The 15,618-nt window shown below is 35.9% G+C and overlaps 2 protein-coding genes across 2 annotated transcripts in view; one reads left to right on the top strand and one right to left on the bottom strand.

The window, feature by feature from the left end:
* Positions 1 to 13,912, bottom strand: part of LOC120350048 (gamma-tubulin complex component 2-like) — a 36,153-nt gene extending 22,241 nt beyond the window's left edge. The window contains exons 1-6 of the mRNA XM_039422101.1: positions 13,737 to 13,912; positions 11,197 to 11,340; positions 9,853 to 10,007; positions 7,081 to 7,209; positions 4,010 to 4,186; positions 445 to 622 (exon numbers count right to left, since the gene is read on the bottom strand). Of these exons, the coding sequence (XP_039278035.1) occupies positions 445 to 622; positions 4,010 to 4,186; positions 7,081 to 7,209; positions 9,853 to 10,007; positions 11,197 to 11,340; positions 13,737 to 13,893 (940 nt within the window). The 5' untranslated portion in view covers positions 13,894 to 13,912. The remainder of the gene's footprint in view (positions 1 to 444; positions 623 to 4,009; positions 4,187 to 7,080; positions 7,210 to 9,852; positions 10,008 to 11,196; positions 11,341 to 13,736) is intronic.
* A 580-nt stretch (positions 13,913 to 14,492) lies between these two features.
* Positions 14,493 to 15,618, top strand: part of LOC120349721 (solute carrier family 35 member F5-like) — a gene marked incomplete at its 3' end in the record, with an annotated part of 27,693 nt that continues 26,567 nt past the window's right edge. Inside the window, 1 exon segment of the mRNA XM_039420257.1 lies at positions 14,493 to 14,510. Coding sequence (XP_039276191.1) covers positions 14,493 to 14,510 — 18 coding nt within the window.

Here is a 15,618-nt window from a genome sequence, read left to right as displayed (position 1 = left end):
ATTGAAGTTTAGTAATTGTTAATTGATATTTCTGTTTTTTTTTTTGTGAAAAACCGAATAGCTTTGAAGCCTGCCTGCTCTTGCAGTGCAATCTTTATTTATGTATTGTTATTGTAATTCTGTTATTGTAATTCTGAAATTTTATTGTAATGACATGGCCTAGTGTACTGTATGTATTTTCTGGCTGTAATAAATACATTGAATCATAGGTACTGAGCTAACTAACTGGAGGTGACATTGATTTCGGCAGGCAGCAGCGTTCCATCTAGTTTTCTAATACTTTAGCCTCTAGTCCTTCAGGGGGTTGAGGTTAGTCTAGGATAAGAGAAATAAATCCAATCACAGATTGGAATCTATTAAATCTGTTCTCAACAATTTACAAGACCAAGCTATCCTTATTGAAAATTATTTGAAAAGTAAAGATACTATGAAATAAGAACTTACTGAGGTCGTTAGCTTGTCTGATTACGTTCAAATACTTTCCAGTCCTGAGTATTATTTCTTGAACATGTTCTAGGAAGACAGGTACGTTGTGGGACTTGATTGTGTATCTCTTGTCCCAATACTGATCGGTAACTTGGTCGAGGTCCGTTTTAACTGATGTATTAACATCCACCATAAACTGAAAACCAAACATTATCATCTAATTAATTCTGAATAAAATTAATTCAAAAATGAAATAATACATTTAGAAACATAATAAACATAATCATTAATTAATTAATTATGAATAAAATTAAATATCGGGGCACCGAGCTTCGCTACTTATTTATTTATTGACTTTTGATAAAGCGAACACAATTCTTAAAAATGATTGGGGAAGAACTAACAGACACAGCCCAAAACTGTTTCTTCCCCAAATTTTGATTTATACACTATAAATAGTCCAGAAAGTAGGTTATGTTCCATACACTTAAATTCAGGTTCAATTTCCTGTTCAAACATTTTTGAAAACAAAAATTTCTAATTTAGATTATTTACAAACTAAATTGAATAACAAAATAACACTCACTAATCACTTAAAATTGTCAAATAATGATCAACTTTGAAAATTATGATAATTATACTCTAGTTTACGAGGATTATCATGTCATGTCAACAAATCAGATTATGTTGATCAAGTCGATTAAATTGTCTAGCAGGATGAAATTTCTCGCTGATTGATTATGATTACACAGCTGGAAATAATTCTGTCTCTCTCCCACACAGGCACGCACATCTTCTGTTATCGAGAGACGACGAAATTATCATCTGTTTTCCAAGGATGAATTATCCTTTTCATGTCCTTCAGCAAGTTTTCCCAGGGATGAAACCTAGTGCAATCGAATTTTTATATCATAAACCTACTATGTTCCAAATTTCGTGAAAATAGTTGGTGCCGTTTTCGAGATCCGTTGAACATGAATAACCATATAAAAACCAGATAACCAGATATAAAAATATCCAGATATATATAGAAATTTCTCGCTTAATATAATAGGATTACAAAAATAAAATAATAACACATTTAGAATACGGTAAATGACAATTTAATAAATGAACAAAATTATATTGTGCTTAATTCATTGTTAAACATACCCCTCGAATAATTACACGCACACATCATTAATACACCTTGAACAAGTTTCAAATTCAAATTGAATTACGAAATGAATAGATATTTTCAAAAAACTTGGAAATATGAAAGAAACAACTGCAAACTTGGAAATTAGTAATGTGGGTAGACAATAAAGCTCAACTCACACTTACACTACTCGAGACTCGACTCTAGTTGAGAGCATGTGTTTCCAAATGGTGACACTCAGACCAGTCGATTCTAGTCTCGGCGACTGTCACCATTTGGAAACACATGCTCTCGACTAGAGTCGAGTCTCTTCTCGACCTGAGTTGCGTAAGTGTGAGTTGAGCCTAACTGTCAAGTGAGTATTCAAGAGCATTTGATTGACACGATTCATTAAAATAAATGCAAAATTCATTTATTAGAAAGGAACCTTCAAATACAGATTGGACAATGAACGTAACGTATCTCACGGAAATTCCTGTAATAACTTTCCGGCAGTGCTGAGTCAACAGCTGGCGCGAAGTAAGCTTTGTTCACAAGATAGATCGACTACAGACTCAGTCACAAGACCAAAACTACAGACTCTCCTAATGCACCAGCACCCTGGAATGTTCAATGACGTTGGAGAAAAATCATTGACATTAGGCCTACTTTCCAGACAGAGCAAGTATATTAATAAATGTGAATAGACTGCTTGATTTGTTCAAGTTGACGTACCTCATCTACAGCTTCTTCTCATCAGCACATCCACACAGTTCCAATTCATGAACTCTTTTTCAGTCAAAAAAGGAAAATTTTATTTGACTATGAATCTAATCAGTACAGTACAGAATCAGACTACTTGAATGGCTGTTCCAATCTCTTACTAAAAACTTGACCTATCCAGAATGATTCTTACATTTTTCATGAAGACAGAAAATATGATTCTTCTATTCCCTTAAAACTAACCTGATTAGTTTTTATTTTAGTTCTATTAAAATACTTCACTTATTTCAAACATATCATAATGAGATCAAAAATATATTTGTTATCTCAATTCAATGTGTCTACATATTATTATAATCTCCTACGTATCATTGATCTCATTGGAATCACTTTTTGCACTAATGAGGGCGCCTCAGTTGTTCAACGAGAGAGGAGTGGAGGATATAGATTCATTCAACACGTCTAAAGGTAAATTTCAAGGGGAATTTAGAAAAACTCTGTTGAAGAGACAGAATAATGGCCAGTAAAGGCCTTCCAATAATTATTCTTCCTTCCTCTTGTATGTAAAATTTGTAATAATATTTAAACAATAGTAATTAAATAATACTAAACTAAATTAGTTTTCAAGTGGAAATTGGACTTTTTGAAGTGAAAAGTGAAATTATAACCTCATCCTTTTTTGAAACTTTTATTTGTAAAAAATTGGGAGAAGACAGTTTTGGGCTGTTGTCTTCTCCCAATCATATCATATTATAATTATGATTTGTGATTGTCAATAAAAATAAATAATATTCTCTGTAGTTTATCAATCCCTTTAATCATGAATCAGTGTCTCTATTTTCTAGAAAATCCACGTTTTGCAGATTCCTAAAGATGTATTATTGTATATAATTAACTCAAATCCAACATAATCATATTTCTAACTTAATATTGATACTGAGAATATTATTTCCCACATTAAATTAAATTAACTTTTAATTTGTAAATTTCATAAATACAGACTTAGGGCCGTTTGCACAGTCAAAGCTTAAACTGAATTTAATCAGCTGGTGGCTTAAACTCAAAATGTAACACATTATAACAAACGAGACTTGATACGGATTTAATCCAGTTTAAAATGAAATTTAGTTCAAACTGTCACTGTGCAAACGGCCCTTGGAATCTAATCAGTACAGTATTTTTCCTACAGTTACGTTGAAAAGTGGCCATTGCTGCACTGATTACAGAACGCAAAGAATCACTTTTCCGCTCTAGTGCGGGAAAAATTTTCTGCACTCCAGATTTGCAACATGGCAACGCAAAATACTTAGTAGGTTATATGGAGCACCAGGCAGCAAAATCAAAATGAAGTTGGTAACAGTGACTGGGCTGCTATAGTGAGCAGAGGTGCAACGAAGCACAACGCGCTAATTATTAATTACATATTATAACCAAGGACAACGAGGACATTAGGATTTTAGGATTAAGGTTTTTATCAATAATAAATTACACAGAAAAACATTTGATGCATTTCAGGCAATTTTACCCATAATTACCCACTTTTCATATTCAATGGTAACGTAGGAAAAACTTAATGTGAAATACGTGCGCAAAGTTCCTCTGCTGCACTCAAGAAACCATTCCGCCCTCGCCTACGGCTCGTGCGTAAACGTTTCTTTCGGTGCAGCAAACTGTCACTTTGCGCACTAGTGCACAAATAACTATTTCAGTAAGTTAACTGACATTATATTATAATTATAGTACCTCATCGTAAGGATCAAAGACAATGCCCTTGTTGAGCCAGGTCTGCAGCGACTGGAAGTAGGGCTCGGCCGCTGCCCTCGTCAGATACAGGCACAGATCTTGGATCTTGGAATCGGCGAAACTGTGCGCCGTCTCGTCGTGTAGAATCGACAACGTCCGTCCGCCTCTCGCTTCAGCCTTCAAACAACATATCAATTAAACCTTCTATTGTTATCGCCAACGAAAATATTCTGTTCTAGTGCCACATAAAATAATGAGCTACAATCAAACCTCAGTAAAAACTCAAGATATCCCATGGTATAGGTCGTTTATGGTCCGAATTTCAAGCCAATTTTTTTACTCAAGCCGACAACATCTACAAAACTTGATGAAGCTTCTGTTCTTGAATTCAGTAACTTCATATAAAAAATATTATAGCATAAGAAGATATCCCTGGGTATAGGTATTTTTTAACCCAAGTCTATTACTGTCGACTAGTGTCTATTATTACTGTTTTGGTTGGATGAGAGTGTAAGAACGACACAGTATGAGAGACTAAGGACCGGTTTCCGAGCTCGGGATTTAGCTAATTTCTATACTTTAACTGGCTTCAAACTCTCAGAAAATTGGCTTTCCGAGTCAGAGCGTTAACGTAGTCGAGGACTCAAATAGACCCTGGAGTTTAGAGATCACGTTAGACCCTAGAGTTTATAATTTCGCTTTCTGAGTAAAGGGCTTATAAGTCCAGGACTTGAACTAGATTCTCGCCTCTTTCCGAGTCAAGGATTTATCAAAAATCGTTAAGTCCAGAACTTGAAACCGCGTGATTTTTTAGGTTTTAAAATTAAGTTCCGGACTTGAACTGTGCAAACACATCTCATTTATTGTTTTGGAGTAAATGAACAGTCAAATAGATGTCTTGGAATACGTAAATTATTTGGATTAGTACATCTAAATTCATAATTTATAGTTTTAAAATAAAGTTCAATCAGAATATTATGCGTGTAAAACTAACCTCATTTCACGACTGTGACATAACCTGAAATTTTCCAGAAAAATAATACACGGATTGCCTTGGAATTTCATCTTTCATTGTTAATGTTATCAATCAATGTCATATTCAACATATTAATAATAATATAACAATAATAAAGTATCATTCCATTTTTTTTTTTCAAAACAAATACGTTTTCCAACTCAATAGCCTATTAAAATTTTTATTCCCCAATTACTAGCAAGCTTCAATGATCAATAATAGTGTTTATTCGACAGAGGCTGGCTCAAACAGCACTCTGGTTTGTGGACTGTATCAATTACATCGAGAACTTTTTGGGGTTGTCTGGCGTCGGGTAGCAAGTTGAACAATTTAAATGGCTAAGTGCACAATAACATAGGCCTACCTTCATGTTTGTAACAGCTGTGCCTAGTTGAAAGTTGTGTGTATATTTTTGGCTTCAAAATTTTCTGAAATAACTTAATTTATTCAAAGTGCGGTGATATTAAGTGCGAAATTTGACTATAATTTGGTATTTTAATCATTCTAAATTCAAAATTTCTAGCTAATATATATTCTTGGACAGAACTTTGAACTTTAAATTTCTTCAGTAAGACATAACCTATTTTTTCGGACAATTTCATTATTTATCAAAATTTGGGAACAGAATAGTTTTGGGCTATGCCTGTTGTTCTATCCCCATCATATTCATATGATTTGTAATTGTATCAACAAATAAATAAATGTCCAAATCCTCCTTGCTTCTAGGATCCCGGGTCCAGATCACGATACGAGACGAGACGACACTTGTAATGAATCACAATAAATCAATAGATCACTTTGCAAAAATCGACATTACGAGAAGTGAGCTGTTCGATTGGCTCGCTAACGGCAACTGGGGCAATTATGCTATACGCATCACCCTTCAATTGCCCCCTCCACCACACAACGCCAGACAACAAAGGGGAACATTCATATAACGTCCGAACAAATAGCCTAACGTAAAATGAAATGTTTATTCATTCATGTTTCAAAAGGTTAGGTTTTGCTTTATAGGCCTACAAATAAATCGAGACGTATTTTCACAAAATAATTGTTACAAAATAGTTTGGAGAGCTCATTTGAATAAGCCCGCTCCTATCAGCTGTATCCCATTGCCAAAATAACAACAATATAATATTGTAAATTTCCCTCATGTTTACTGCGTTGAAGTCCTGACTCAAATAAGTCGAGAGCTTAATGGAACCCGGAGTTTAGAACATAAACCCGTGACTCAGAGAGTCGATTTAGACCCGAGTGCTTATTTCAGTCCTGGACTCTGCAAGTCCAGAACTTATAGATCCCGAGCTCGGAAACCGTGAAACTCGGAAACTAAGAATCATATACATTCACGAAAAATAACTACTAAGACTAAAGCCGTGTTCACTTTGTTGAGGAGCTCAGGGACAAACATTTTAAAAAGTTGAACAATCATTTTTGTCTAACAAAAATTACTGTTTTCCAAACATTTACAGTGTTGACATCTGTAAAACATAAAAGCTGTTCTTCCCACTTACAAATATTTTGTTTGGTGACGCATCCACACTGGCTACAGGCAAACATTGTTTGTCAAACATAATAGAATTTGCTCAAACTTTTGCAACAAACATGTTTGTTAACGGCTTAACAGCTTGAGTTAACTAGAAGGAAGCCGAGCCATATAGGTGCATGTTTACATTATTCTAGCACTCTCCGCTACCTTCTCTGATAACCTCTCCTTCACCGCTCCACCCACTGTTTTACCCCTTCGAAAGATTCGTCCTATCGAGGTTTTTACTCCCGCTATTTGTCATATAGAGAAATTTTCACAAATAACGAACAAAATAATAATATTAGAATAGATTATTTTCAAATCTGCCAAACTACAAAACTTAATGTTCCAATCTGCAATAATGATCGTTCTAATCATCAGATCACAAATAACAAACAAAATAATAATATTAAGAATAGATTATTTTCAAATCTGCCAATCTACAAAGCTTAATGTTCCAATCTGCAATAATGATCGTTCTAATCATCACGAAATAACTATTTTGAAATGTGTGAATGAATGACTTACCAAACTGATAGTGGTGGCAATCTTAGCAAGCATCTCCATTGAGAATAGGGTCGACTGTGCATAGTACCACAATTTATGCAAATCCAGTTGGTGTCGACGATGTTGCGTCTCCAGCTGGGCGATGAATACCTGAAATCACAATCAATTTAAAAAATTATTCAACATTTACTCTGTTCCGACCAGTGATTTGCACGCCGCGAGCTTTAAATCCTATATCAAAATAGTTAGGCTAATCGACTTGAATTAGTCGAATATTATTGACCGAGCGAAGTGAGGTCTAAGATTCAAGTCGACAGAGTTTGGCATTTCTCTTAATATTTAAATTCTTGAATGTTCAAATGTTTATATGTTGCGCATTTACGGCGAAACGCGGTAATAGATTTTCATGAAATTTGACAGGTATGTTCCTTTTTTAATTGCGCGTCGACGTATATACAAGGCTTTTAGAAATTTGGCATTTCAATGATAATATAAAAGGAAAAAGGAGCCTCCTTCATACGCCAATATAAGAGTAAAAATCAGACTATAGAAATATAAAGAAAATAGAAATCTCAGTACCCTTTTTTTTTTAATATTTTATCACAACATGTTTCGGTCATTTATGCCATTTTCAAGTGATATGAATAAATAAATAAATACTACTGGAAGATTCTTATTTTGATCATATGTTAGTGTATTCATGTTTTTAAGAACTAGGACTGTAAATTTTGGGTTGAAATTCGCATGATTCTATCAAAAATGGGGTTATTGGTGTCTAATTGGATTAAGTTTATTATGTTTATACAGGAAACAGACTATAGAATTATTCATCATGAATCAGCTGACAAGTGATTACACAGATGTGTGGAGAAGCCAGTCTATAGTTGTATTTCCATAAGGTCTAAAGTTTTTAATTCGTCTGGTTTTTAGCCCATAAAGTTTTTTAGTTCGTAAAGTTTTCATTAGGCCTGTAACATGTTTTCGCCCCCTGTGGGTTGGGGGAGCTTTGAGTCGATCATCATACTCAAGAATGTGTTGAAAACCAGAATTCACCCACAGTATCCATGCTTGTCGTAGGAGGCGACTAAAATTGTCCTCAAGGCAACTCCAGGAGTTGCCTTGCCTTCAAACCCCACGGGATCTGCCCCATCAGGGCAGTTTCGGAGGGGCAAAAAGAAAAAACCAAAAGACCAGAAATGGGTGAAACTCCAGGCACAAATGTAGGTCAAGAGGCCAAGTCGAGGGTGGCCAGGTGCCCTAGAGGCAGTTTGGCGTCCCCTCTCTCAGCGGAAGGACCTACAAAAAGACCAGGAGTGGAACTCACGTTGGTCACGAGTTTGTGGGTGGAGAGAACAAAACTCACCACTTCTCAGAGAAGGGCGGCCATTCAGGCAAGACCTCTTGGGAGAGGTGAGGCTTTTTACCCTGCAGTTTCGGAGGGGCAAAAAGAGAAAACCCTAGAGACCAGAGATGGGCGAAACTCCAGGCACAAATATGGGTCAAGAGGCTGAGTCAGGGGTGGCCGGGCGCCTTAGAGGCAACTTGGCCACCCCTGCCTCAGCGGTAGGACCTTCAAAGTAGGCCAGGAGTGGATCTAACGTAGGTCACGGGGACTAATTAGTCTGAAGAGACTGCCAAGCATATCACACTGGATTGTGACAAGCAACCAGGTGATTAATGGGATGTTAGTGTAGGGAAAACTCCTGGTTCTTGTAAAAAACACAGGTATTGGTTTGCCTAACTAACTTACTACTTGGGAACACAATAAGCTCCGGTTGACGTGTGGGGTTCTTTGAACCTTTGGATCCTTGAATCCGTCTCTTCAAAAACAATAATAAACATGTTTTCAGTTTGTCAAGTTTTCAGTTTGTAGTCTTTTTTTCAGTATTTCAACAAGTTTTCATTTCAAGTTTACTGTTAACTCTCTCTGGGTAGCTTTTCACCTATTGTTATTTCAATATTTTTACCATATAGGCTAGTTGGTTGATTTCTAACCTTACAACAATTAAGCAATGTGATACTTTGCTTAAGTGCTCGTAGATAAAATAGTGTATAAAACAGCTTTAAAAGGTCTTTAAAGAACTGGTGAAATGTTAAGACATGCGTTCGCTCGCTATGCTCTCTCACTTGTGTCTTAGCTCTACATCTAAAGTGCGAGATAAATTACTTTTAACACGGCTCTTTCTCGAAGACGGAGAGGTCCGATGCTCTATCCTCCACTAATCACTCCCACTTCCTAGCAGCATTCTCCTTCTTTTGTGTCTGAGTGAGAGAGCTTTGTAACGCGACACGGCAACACTCCCCTCCATCTATTGCTGGCAATGTTCCAAGTAGTGTACTGGTCAGCAGGTATATTGGTTTGTGTATGTTACGGAGATGTGTTCATCACAAGAACATGAAGCAAAATGACACGGCGCATTCAATTGTGCGCAGGATGTCTGTCTGTGTCTACGCCACAAACTGTGGAGGGAGAAATGGGTTTCTCCTCTTCATGTTAAAAGTAATTTATCTCGCACTTTAACTAGTGCCTTAAAGACCCTTGTTATAAAACTGTTAAAATAGACTACTAATTAATTATACATCTTCACTCGTCATTCATTACCTTTAACAACTTACTAACCTCTAATTGTTTTGTGACTAGTTTTGTTAGTTAGGCCTACCTGAAAGTCTTGTCTCAGTATGTCGATGGCTGCGGTTGACGCACGGTTAATTTTATTAATCTTTACTCATAGTTTATCAACTTTAATACTCGTACTTATATCCAAATATTTTGTTTCTAGTTTTGTTGGTTACCTGATAGTCTTGCCTGAGGGTATCCATGGCAGAGGTGAGAGCATGGTTGACCCTTCCCCAGACACACAGTCGCTTCTCCTGTATGAAGCGCGCTATCACCGAATAGTGCGATGCCAACGGCAGAATCTGCTGCACCAGATCTCTCAGCGATGGCTCTGAAATTCAAATCAAATTTATTTCCTTTTTGTAAAAACCCTATTATAACAGCTTCATATTCATTTTTTGATTCAAGAAACTCAATTATCAATTGAAATGATTGGGGGAGGACTAACAGGTACAGCCCGCAACTGCCCCCCCCCCCGAATTTTGATTGGGATAAAATAGAATGGATCATGATTAATTATGGATACAGATTCATATACAAGTCCAGGAAAAAGGTTATATTTCTCCACTCATGAAACTGAGCAAACACAAAAAAATTAATTTTGAATTTAGAAAGATTGTATACAATAGCCTACTTCATATTGTTAGCTATCATAATTACGTATTCGACAAATCTCATACAGTGATAGCATATTGATTGAAAAAACACAATTAAATCAATAATTTATAGCTTCTGCTGTGGCTACTAACTTTGTTTACAGCTTTAATTCTGAACCTCATAGATATTAGTCTGGAGTGAGGAAATTCAAGTCACTATAGAATCAAACAAATTGAAACTTTCACACCCACTCTTTCGGAACTAGCTTTGATTTGCTACCAATAATTATTAACGCTGAGAAGTTTGAGTATTATTGAATTTTTATCAATGCTTATCACTCATTCAATGTTTTATTGAATGTTTATCAATATTGAGTTGAGAATTATATTGCATCTGTAAATGTGAATTTATGAATAAATAAGATAAATATTAAGGATGTAATTTACTTCAACATCTAATATGTTATTTGTTTAGCACAATGTTTATATTTCTTTTGCATACTATTTATAAAAGTCGAATTATGTTGCCACAGATAAGATATATCGATTAGTAGCAGTAAAAGATTATTAGATTAGTAGAAGAGATGAGCTAGGAACAATATAGTTAAGTGGAGCGTATAAATAAGATAAATATTAAGGATGTAATTTACTTCAACATCTAATATGTTATTTGTTTAGCACAATGTTTATATTTCTTTTGCATACTATTTATAAAAGTCGAATTATGTTGCCACAGATAAGATATATCGATTAGTAGCAGTAAAAGATTATTAGATTAGTAGAAGAAGAGATGAGCTAGGAACAATATAGTTAAGTGGAGCATATAAAACTACTCTAAAGATAAACGGCAAAAATTGATAATTCATATACGCCGTTAATTGATGGACTCGTTAATAGATGAATAAATAAAACTTCCACTCTTACCAATAGAATTGCAAATCTGGAAAGTGCGAGCATCGTAAGGTCTCTCAAGCGACTCGGGAATGATGTATTTCCCCGGAAACCCCAACAAGCAGAATAGCAAGTCATCAATCAGAATGCTTTCCTGAGATAGAGCTGGAATTTCAGCTGAAACAGACAAATAATTTAGAGCTTTAGTAAGGATGGAACTAATAATTTGTTTCTAGTGTGTTCATCGAGAGGATAGCCGACAATAACATACATTTTTCGCTCGAGTGCATATAAGAGTGATGACTCATATCATAGCCACCTCTAATACAAGGCCCTGGCCTACGATATTGCAACGTCGCAGTGTAGGCCTAGAATCTAATACATGATTGGTGAAAAAGATCAGCTGGTATTTTCTTTAAATCTTTTTCACTAATCATGTTATAGATTCTAGGCCTATACTGCGACGTTGCAATATCGTAGGCCGGGGCCTTGTATTAGAGATGGCTATGCTCATATACGTCGGGGCGTTCATATCTCAAAAATCTGGTGTGGCGCACTCACACAACTTTCCTTGCCGTTATGAAAATTGATCACTGACGCTAGTGTTCCCGCGCATCTCAAGTCTACTATTCAAATATTTGAGCCAGCTGGTGACAGGGCAATAACGCTGGAGACATACATGAGGTCTGCTATCTCTTCATAGTGAATGATTTAATAGAATCAACAATAATTTGCAATTGAATAATCACATTTTCTCGAATTTAAAGCTTATTTCCAATTTTAGGTGAAAATGTTACTGAACATTAATTGTAGAGATTTTCATGCTCAATCTACTCCACTTGATTTTTCAATTGTATCTGAAGCCTGATAATTGGGAATCTATCTGCATTGATGGGGCGGAGCTCCTGAAATTTTTACAGATATGGGACTTGTGGCAGTTGATAGAGCTTATCGATGAATATTTTAGGTATGAATTTGATCAAAATCGTTGGAGCCGTTTCCGAGAAAATCAGGAAAAACCCTGTTTTTGACAACATTTTCGCCATTTTAGCCGCCATCTTGAATTGCATTTGATCGAAATTGTTCGTGTCGGATCCTTATAGTGAAAGGACCTTAAGTTCCAAATTTCAAGTCATTCCGTTAATTGGGAGATGAGATATCGTGTACACAAACGCACATACACTCATACACACACACACACACACACACACACCACACACACACACACACCACACACACACACACACACACACACACCACACACACACACACACCACACACACACACACACCACACACACACACACACACACAGACCAATACCCAAAAACCAGTTTTTTGGACTCAGGGGACCTTGAAACGTATAGAAATTTAGAAATTGGGGTACCTTATTTTTTTCGGAAAGCAATACTTTCCTTACCTATGGTAAAAGGGCAAGGAAAGTAAAATAAAGTTGAATGTTAAATACAGGGTTTTCCAAAAAGAGATTTTTCCCATTTTGGTAACTTTATAGTATCCGAATGTTAATACTGTACTTTGAAAAATGTCATCAGTTTAAGAGTGATATATGCTGTTAAATAATTGGACTCATTAATAAGATCACAATGATTTCATTTGGACTAAATTATATTACACTCTGATTATTCAGCTAGCTCAGTTTATGACAAACAATTATTGTGTTAGTTGGGTTCTGTGAATCAGTTTGGCTGTTGCAAGATCCACTCTCACACTAACATGATTGTTTGCATAATTTCTCGGCTCCCGGAACCGATTCAAGTATCAATCAATAAGATTGATAATTATTATAACAAAATGACACATAATCATAATCATCACGATCAATAATTATCATAATGATCGTGATCAATCAGGTCTTTTATGTTCCAAATTGCAAGCCGATTTTTGTTAACTAACGGAGATACTGTCGAATACTGTTGATATTACTCTCAAGCAGTTTACTCTAGACTAATATTGCTGTTTTGGCCTGGTGAGTGTCAGAAACGGCATAGTATAAGAGACTACCAGCGTCACATAGCTTCACAAAAATGACTAAGGCTCACCTCACACTCATGCGACTCAGGTCGAGAAGAGACTCGACTCTAGTCGAGAGCATGTTGTGTTTCCAAATGGTGACAACACTCAGACCAGTCGACTCTAGTCTCCGCGACTGTCACCATTTGAAAACACATGCTCTTGACTAGAGTCGAGTCTCTTCTCGACCTGAGTCACATAAGTGTGAGTTGAGCCTAATAGGACTATCGGCTTGAGTTGACAGTGAAATATGGAACATATACCCCCTTTACAATGGGGTATCTTTTCAAGCTGCGTACAGACTTGAGCACCACGAACCGCGCATTTCCCTTTTCATCAGCTGATTATATCTGTATTTGTACAGAACATTAAGGCATGCAGATAAGGTAAACAGATATAATAAGAGTAGCCTCAGCTGATGAAAAGTGAAAATCGCGTATTCGTGGCGTTCAAGTCTACACGCAGTCTTATGCTATCTTTTCTCTATGATAATATCTTCAGAGTATTCAATTGAAATGTGTTTTAGGTGTGTTGCGAACTCACATAGCGGCGCGGCCGACTGGCTGTTGGGCGATCGAAGAAGTCCATGGACATGAAGGGCCGCACTGAGCTCCAGTCGGTGATGTCTGGTGAGCTGGCATTGGTGGGCCACCACGTGACTCCGATTTGGCGCTCTTTCGCCCTGCAGTTTGGCCGCCATCTTTACAAGTTTACTGCAAACCTGTCACCAGAACACGCACAAAAAATGCGCATTGATCATTCATTCTATTATTTTCCACAGTCTTTACAACAGTAAGCATTGACAATATCATCTACACTAGCAGTTCTGTGAACATAGACCTCGCGCAGTTATAAGCCCCAGTCTCCTCTAATACTTTAATAGTTTTAATAAAACATCAGTTTTCATATGTTTTGATGTTACATGAGTTTGTGGATTTAAGTGAAAATTTCCATATTTTTTGCAATTAATTATGAAGGAAGAGTTATGTTTAGATTTGTATTTGGAAATTGATCACTCTGATAATTCAAAATTGTAGTAGATAAATTTTTTGGACTCAAAATTTTGTACGATAATATAGTAAATAGTTGTACATAGTACATAGTTAATAATATAGTATATATTACGTAAGTAGCAAACCCTTAGACTGTATATTCTAAATTAAGGTTTGAAACAGTTTTGGCAAATGCCTGTTGTTTTTACCTGAATTGTATTTACATGAATAAATAAATAAATAATACTATTCATCGGAGTAAATTCTGTCCTATTGGGGCATATGAATAAAAATAAAGCATATGAGCATGAGCATGGAGCATAAGGTTTGCTCGTGAGCATCAGGTAAACATAAGCATTTGCTAATTTTTATATGAATAACTTTACCTTATGCTCCTGAATTCTGGAGCAAATTCTCACGTATTTTAAAGATTTTTCATCAGCTGATTCGCCTTTGTGGCCTTACTTTGTTTTTATAGCTCAAGTATAGACACCGCTTGTGTTTGCGTCGTCTGCTATCCATGAATTGAGTTTTAGGTTAGTTGTTAAGTTCTGAATTTGGAAATAATAGCGTGAAAAAATTGTCACCTCTATAATAATTTCAGCACAATCTTATAATCTCAATAGCCTTCTTATAATCGTCTAAGCTCTCATCTTCTTAAATGCCTATTTCCTATTCTGTGATGGCTATCTCTATCGGATAGGGATCTTTTATTTATTCCTTTGTTGGAATAATGGTGATATATTATCATGGTTGAATCTAAAAAGAGTTTTATAGTTCTCAACTATTGGTTATGATCGTATCTGGCAGAGTTTCCTCTTACTCACACGAATTAGTTGAGCCATTTTACTATGAGCAAAAGGTGAAAAGCTGCTCCAGACTAGACTCGCCTTTTTGGAAGCATTTGCTTCAAAAGTTGAGCAAATGCTCTAGTTTATTCATACACTTTTGAGCATAAGCTTTTACTTTTGAGCATATGCTCAAACTATTTTTTTATGAGGACGAGCAAAAGGTTTTGCTCACGTTTATTCATAGAAATGAATCATATGCTCCATATTTTAGAAGTAAAAGCAAATGCTCACTTTATTCATATGGTCCATTGTTGCTTCGTGTCGTAAATTCTAAGATATCGGTGTCAGTCGTAATCAGACCTCCGTAGAGTGCAGATCGTAGCGAATAATTAGTGTAGAGTAGTATTAGTAGTGAAAGTGGAACAAGTTGTGTCAACACAACTGTCAACAACCAGCAGTCAGTCGTCAGCAGGTTTTTTCACAGTGAAAACTACTCAACGTTTTTTTTTTCTGAGTGAAAAGTGTGTACCAAATTTTCGTTTGAACATTGCTCTCTTTAAAAATTAGGTTCGTTTTCTTTAAAAAACAATTATCAAACATCAATAAATTATGGTGTTTTGGATCTATCAGCCTTAAGATGAT

The sequence above is a fragment of the Nilaparvata lugens genome, chromosome 2, assembly GCF_014356525.2.
Source record: "Nilaparvata lugens isolate BPH chromosome 2, ASM1435652v1, whole genome shotgun sequence".
Lineage (NCBI taxonomy): Eukaryota > Metazoa > Arthropoda > Insecta > Hemiptera > Delphacidae > Nilaparvata > Nilaparvata lugens.
The sequence above is the reverse complement of the archived record's forward strand: the minus strand, read 5'-3'. Positions and strand labels throughout refer to the sequence as shown.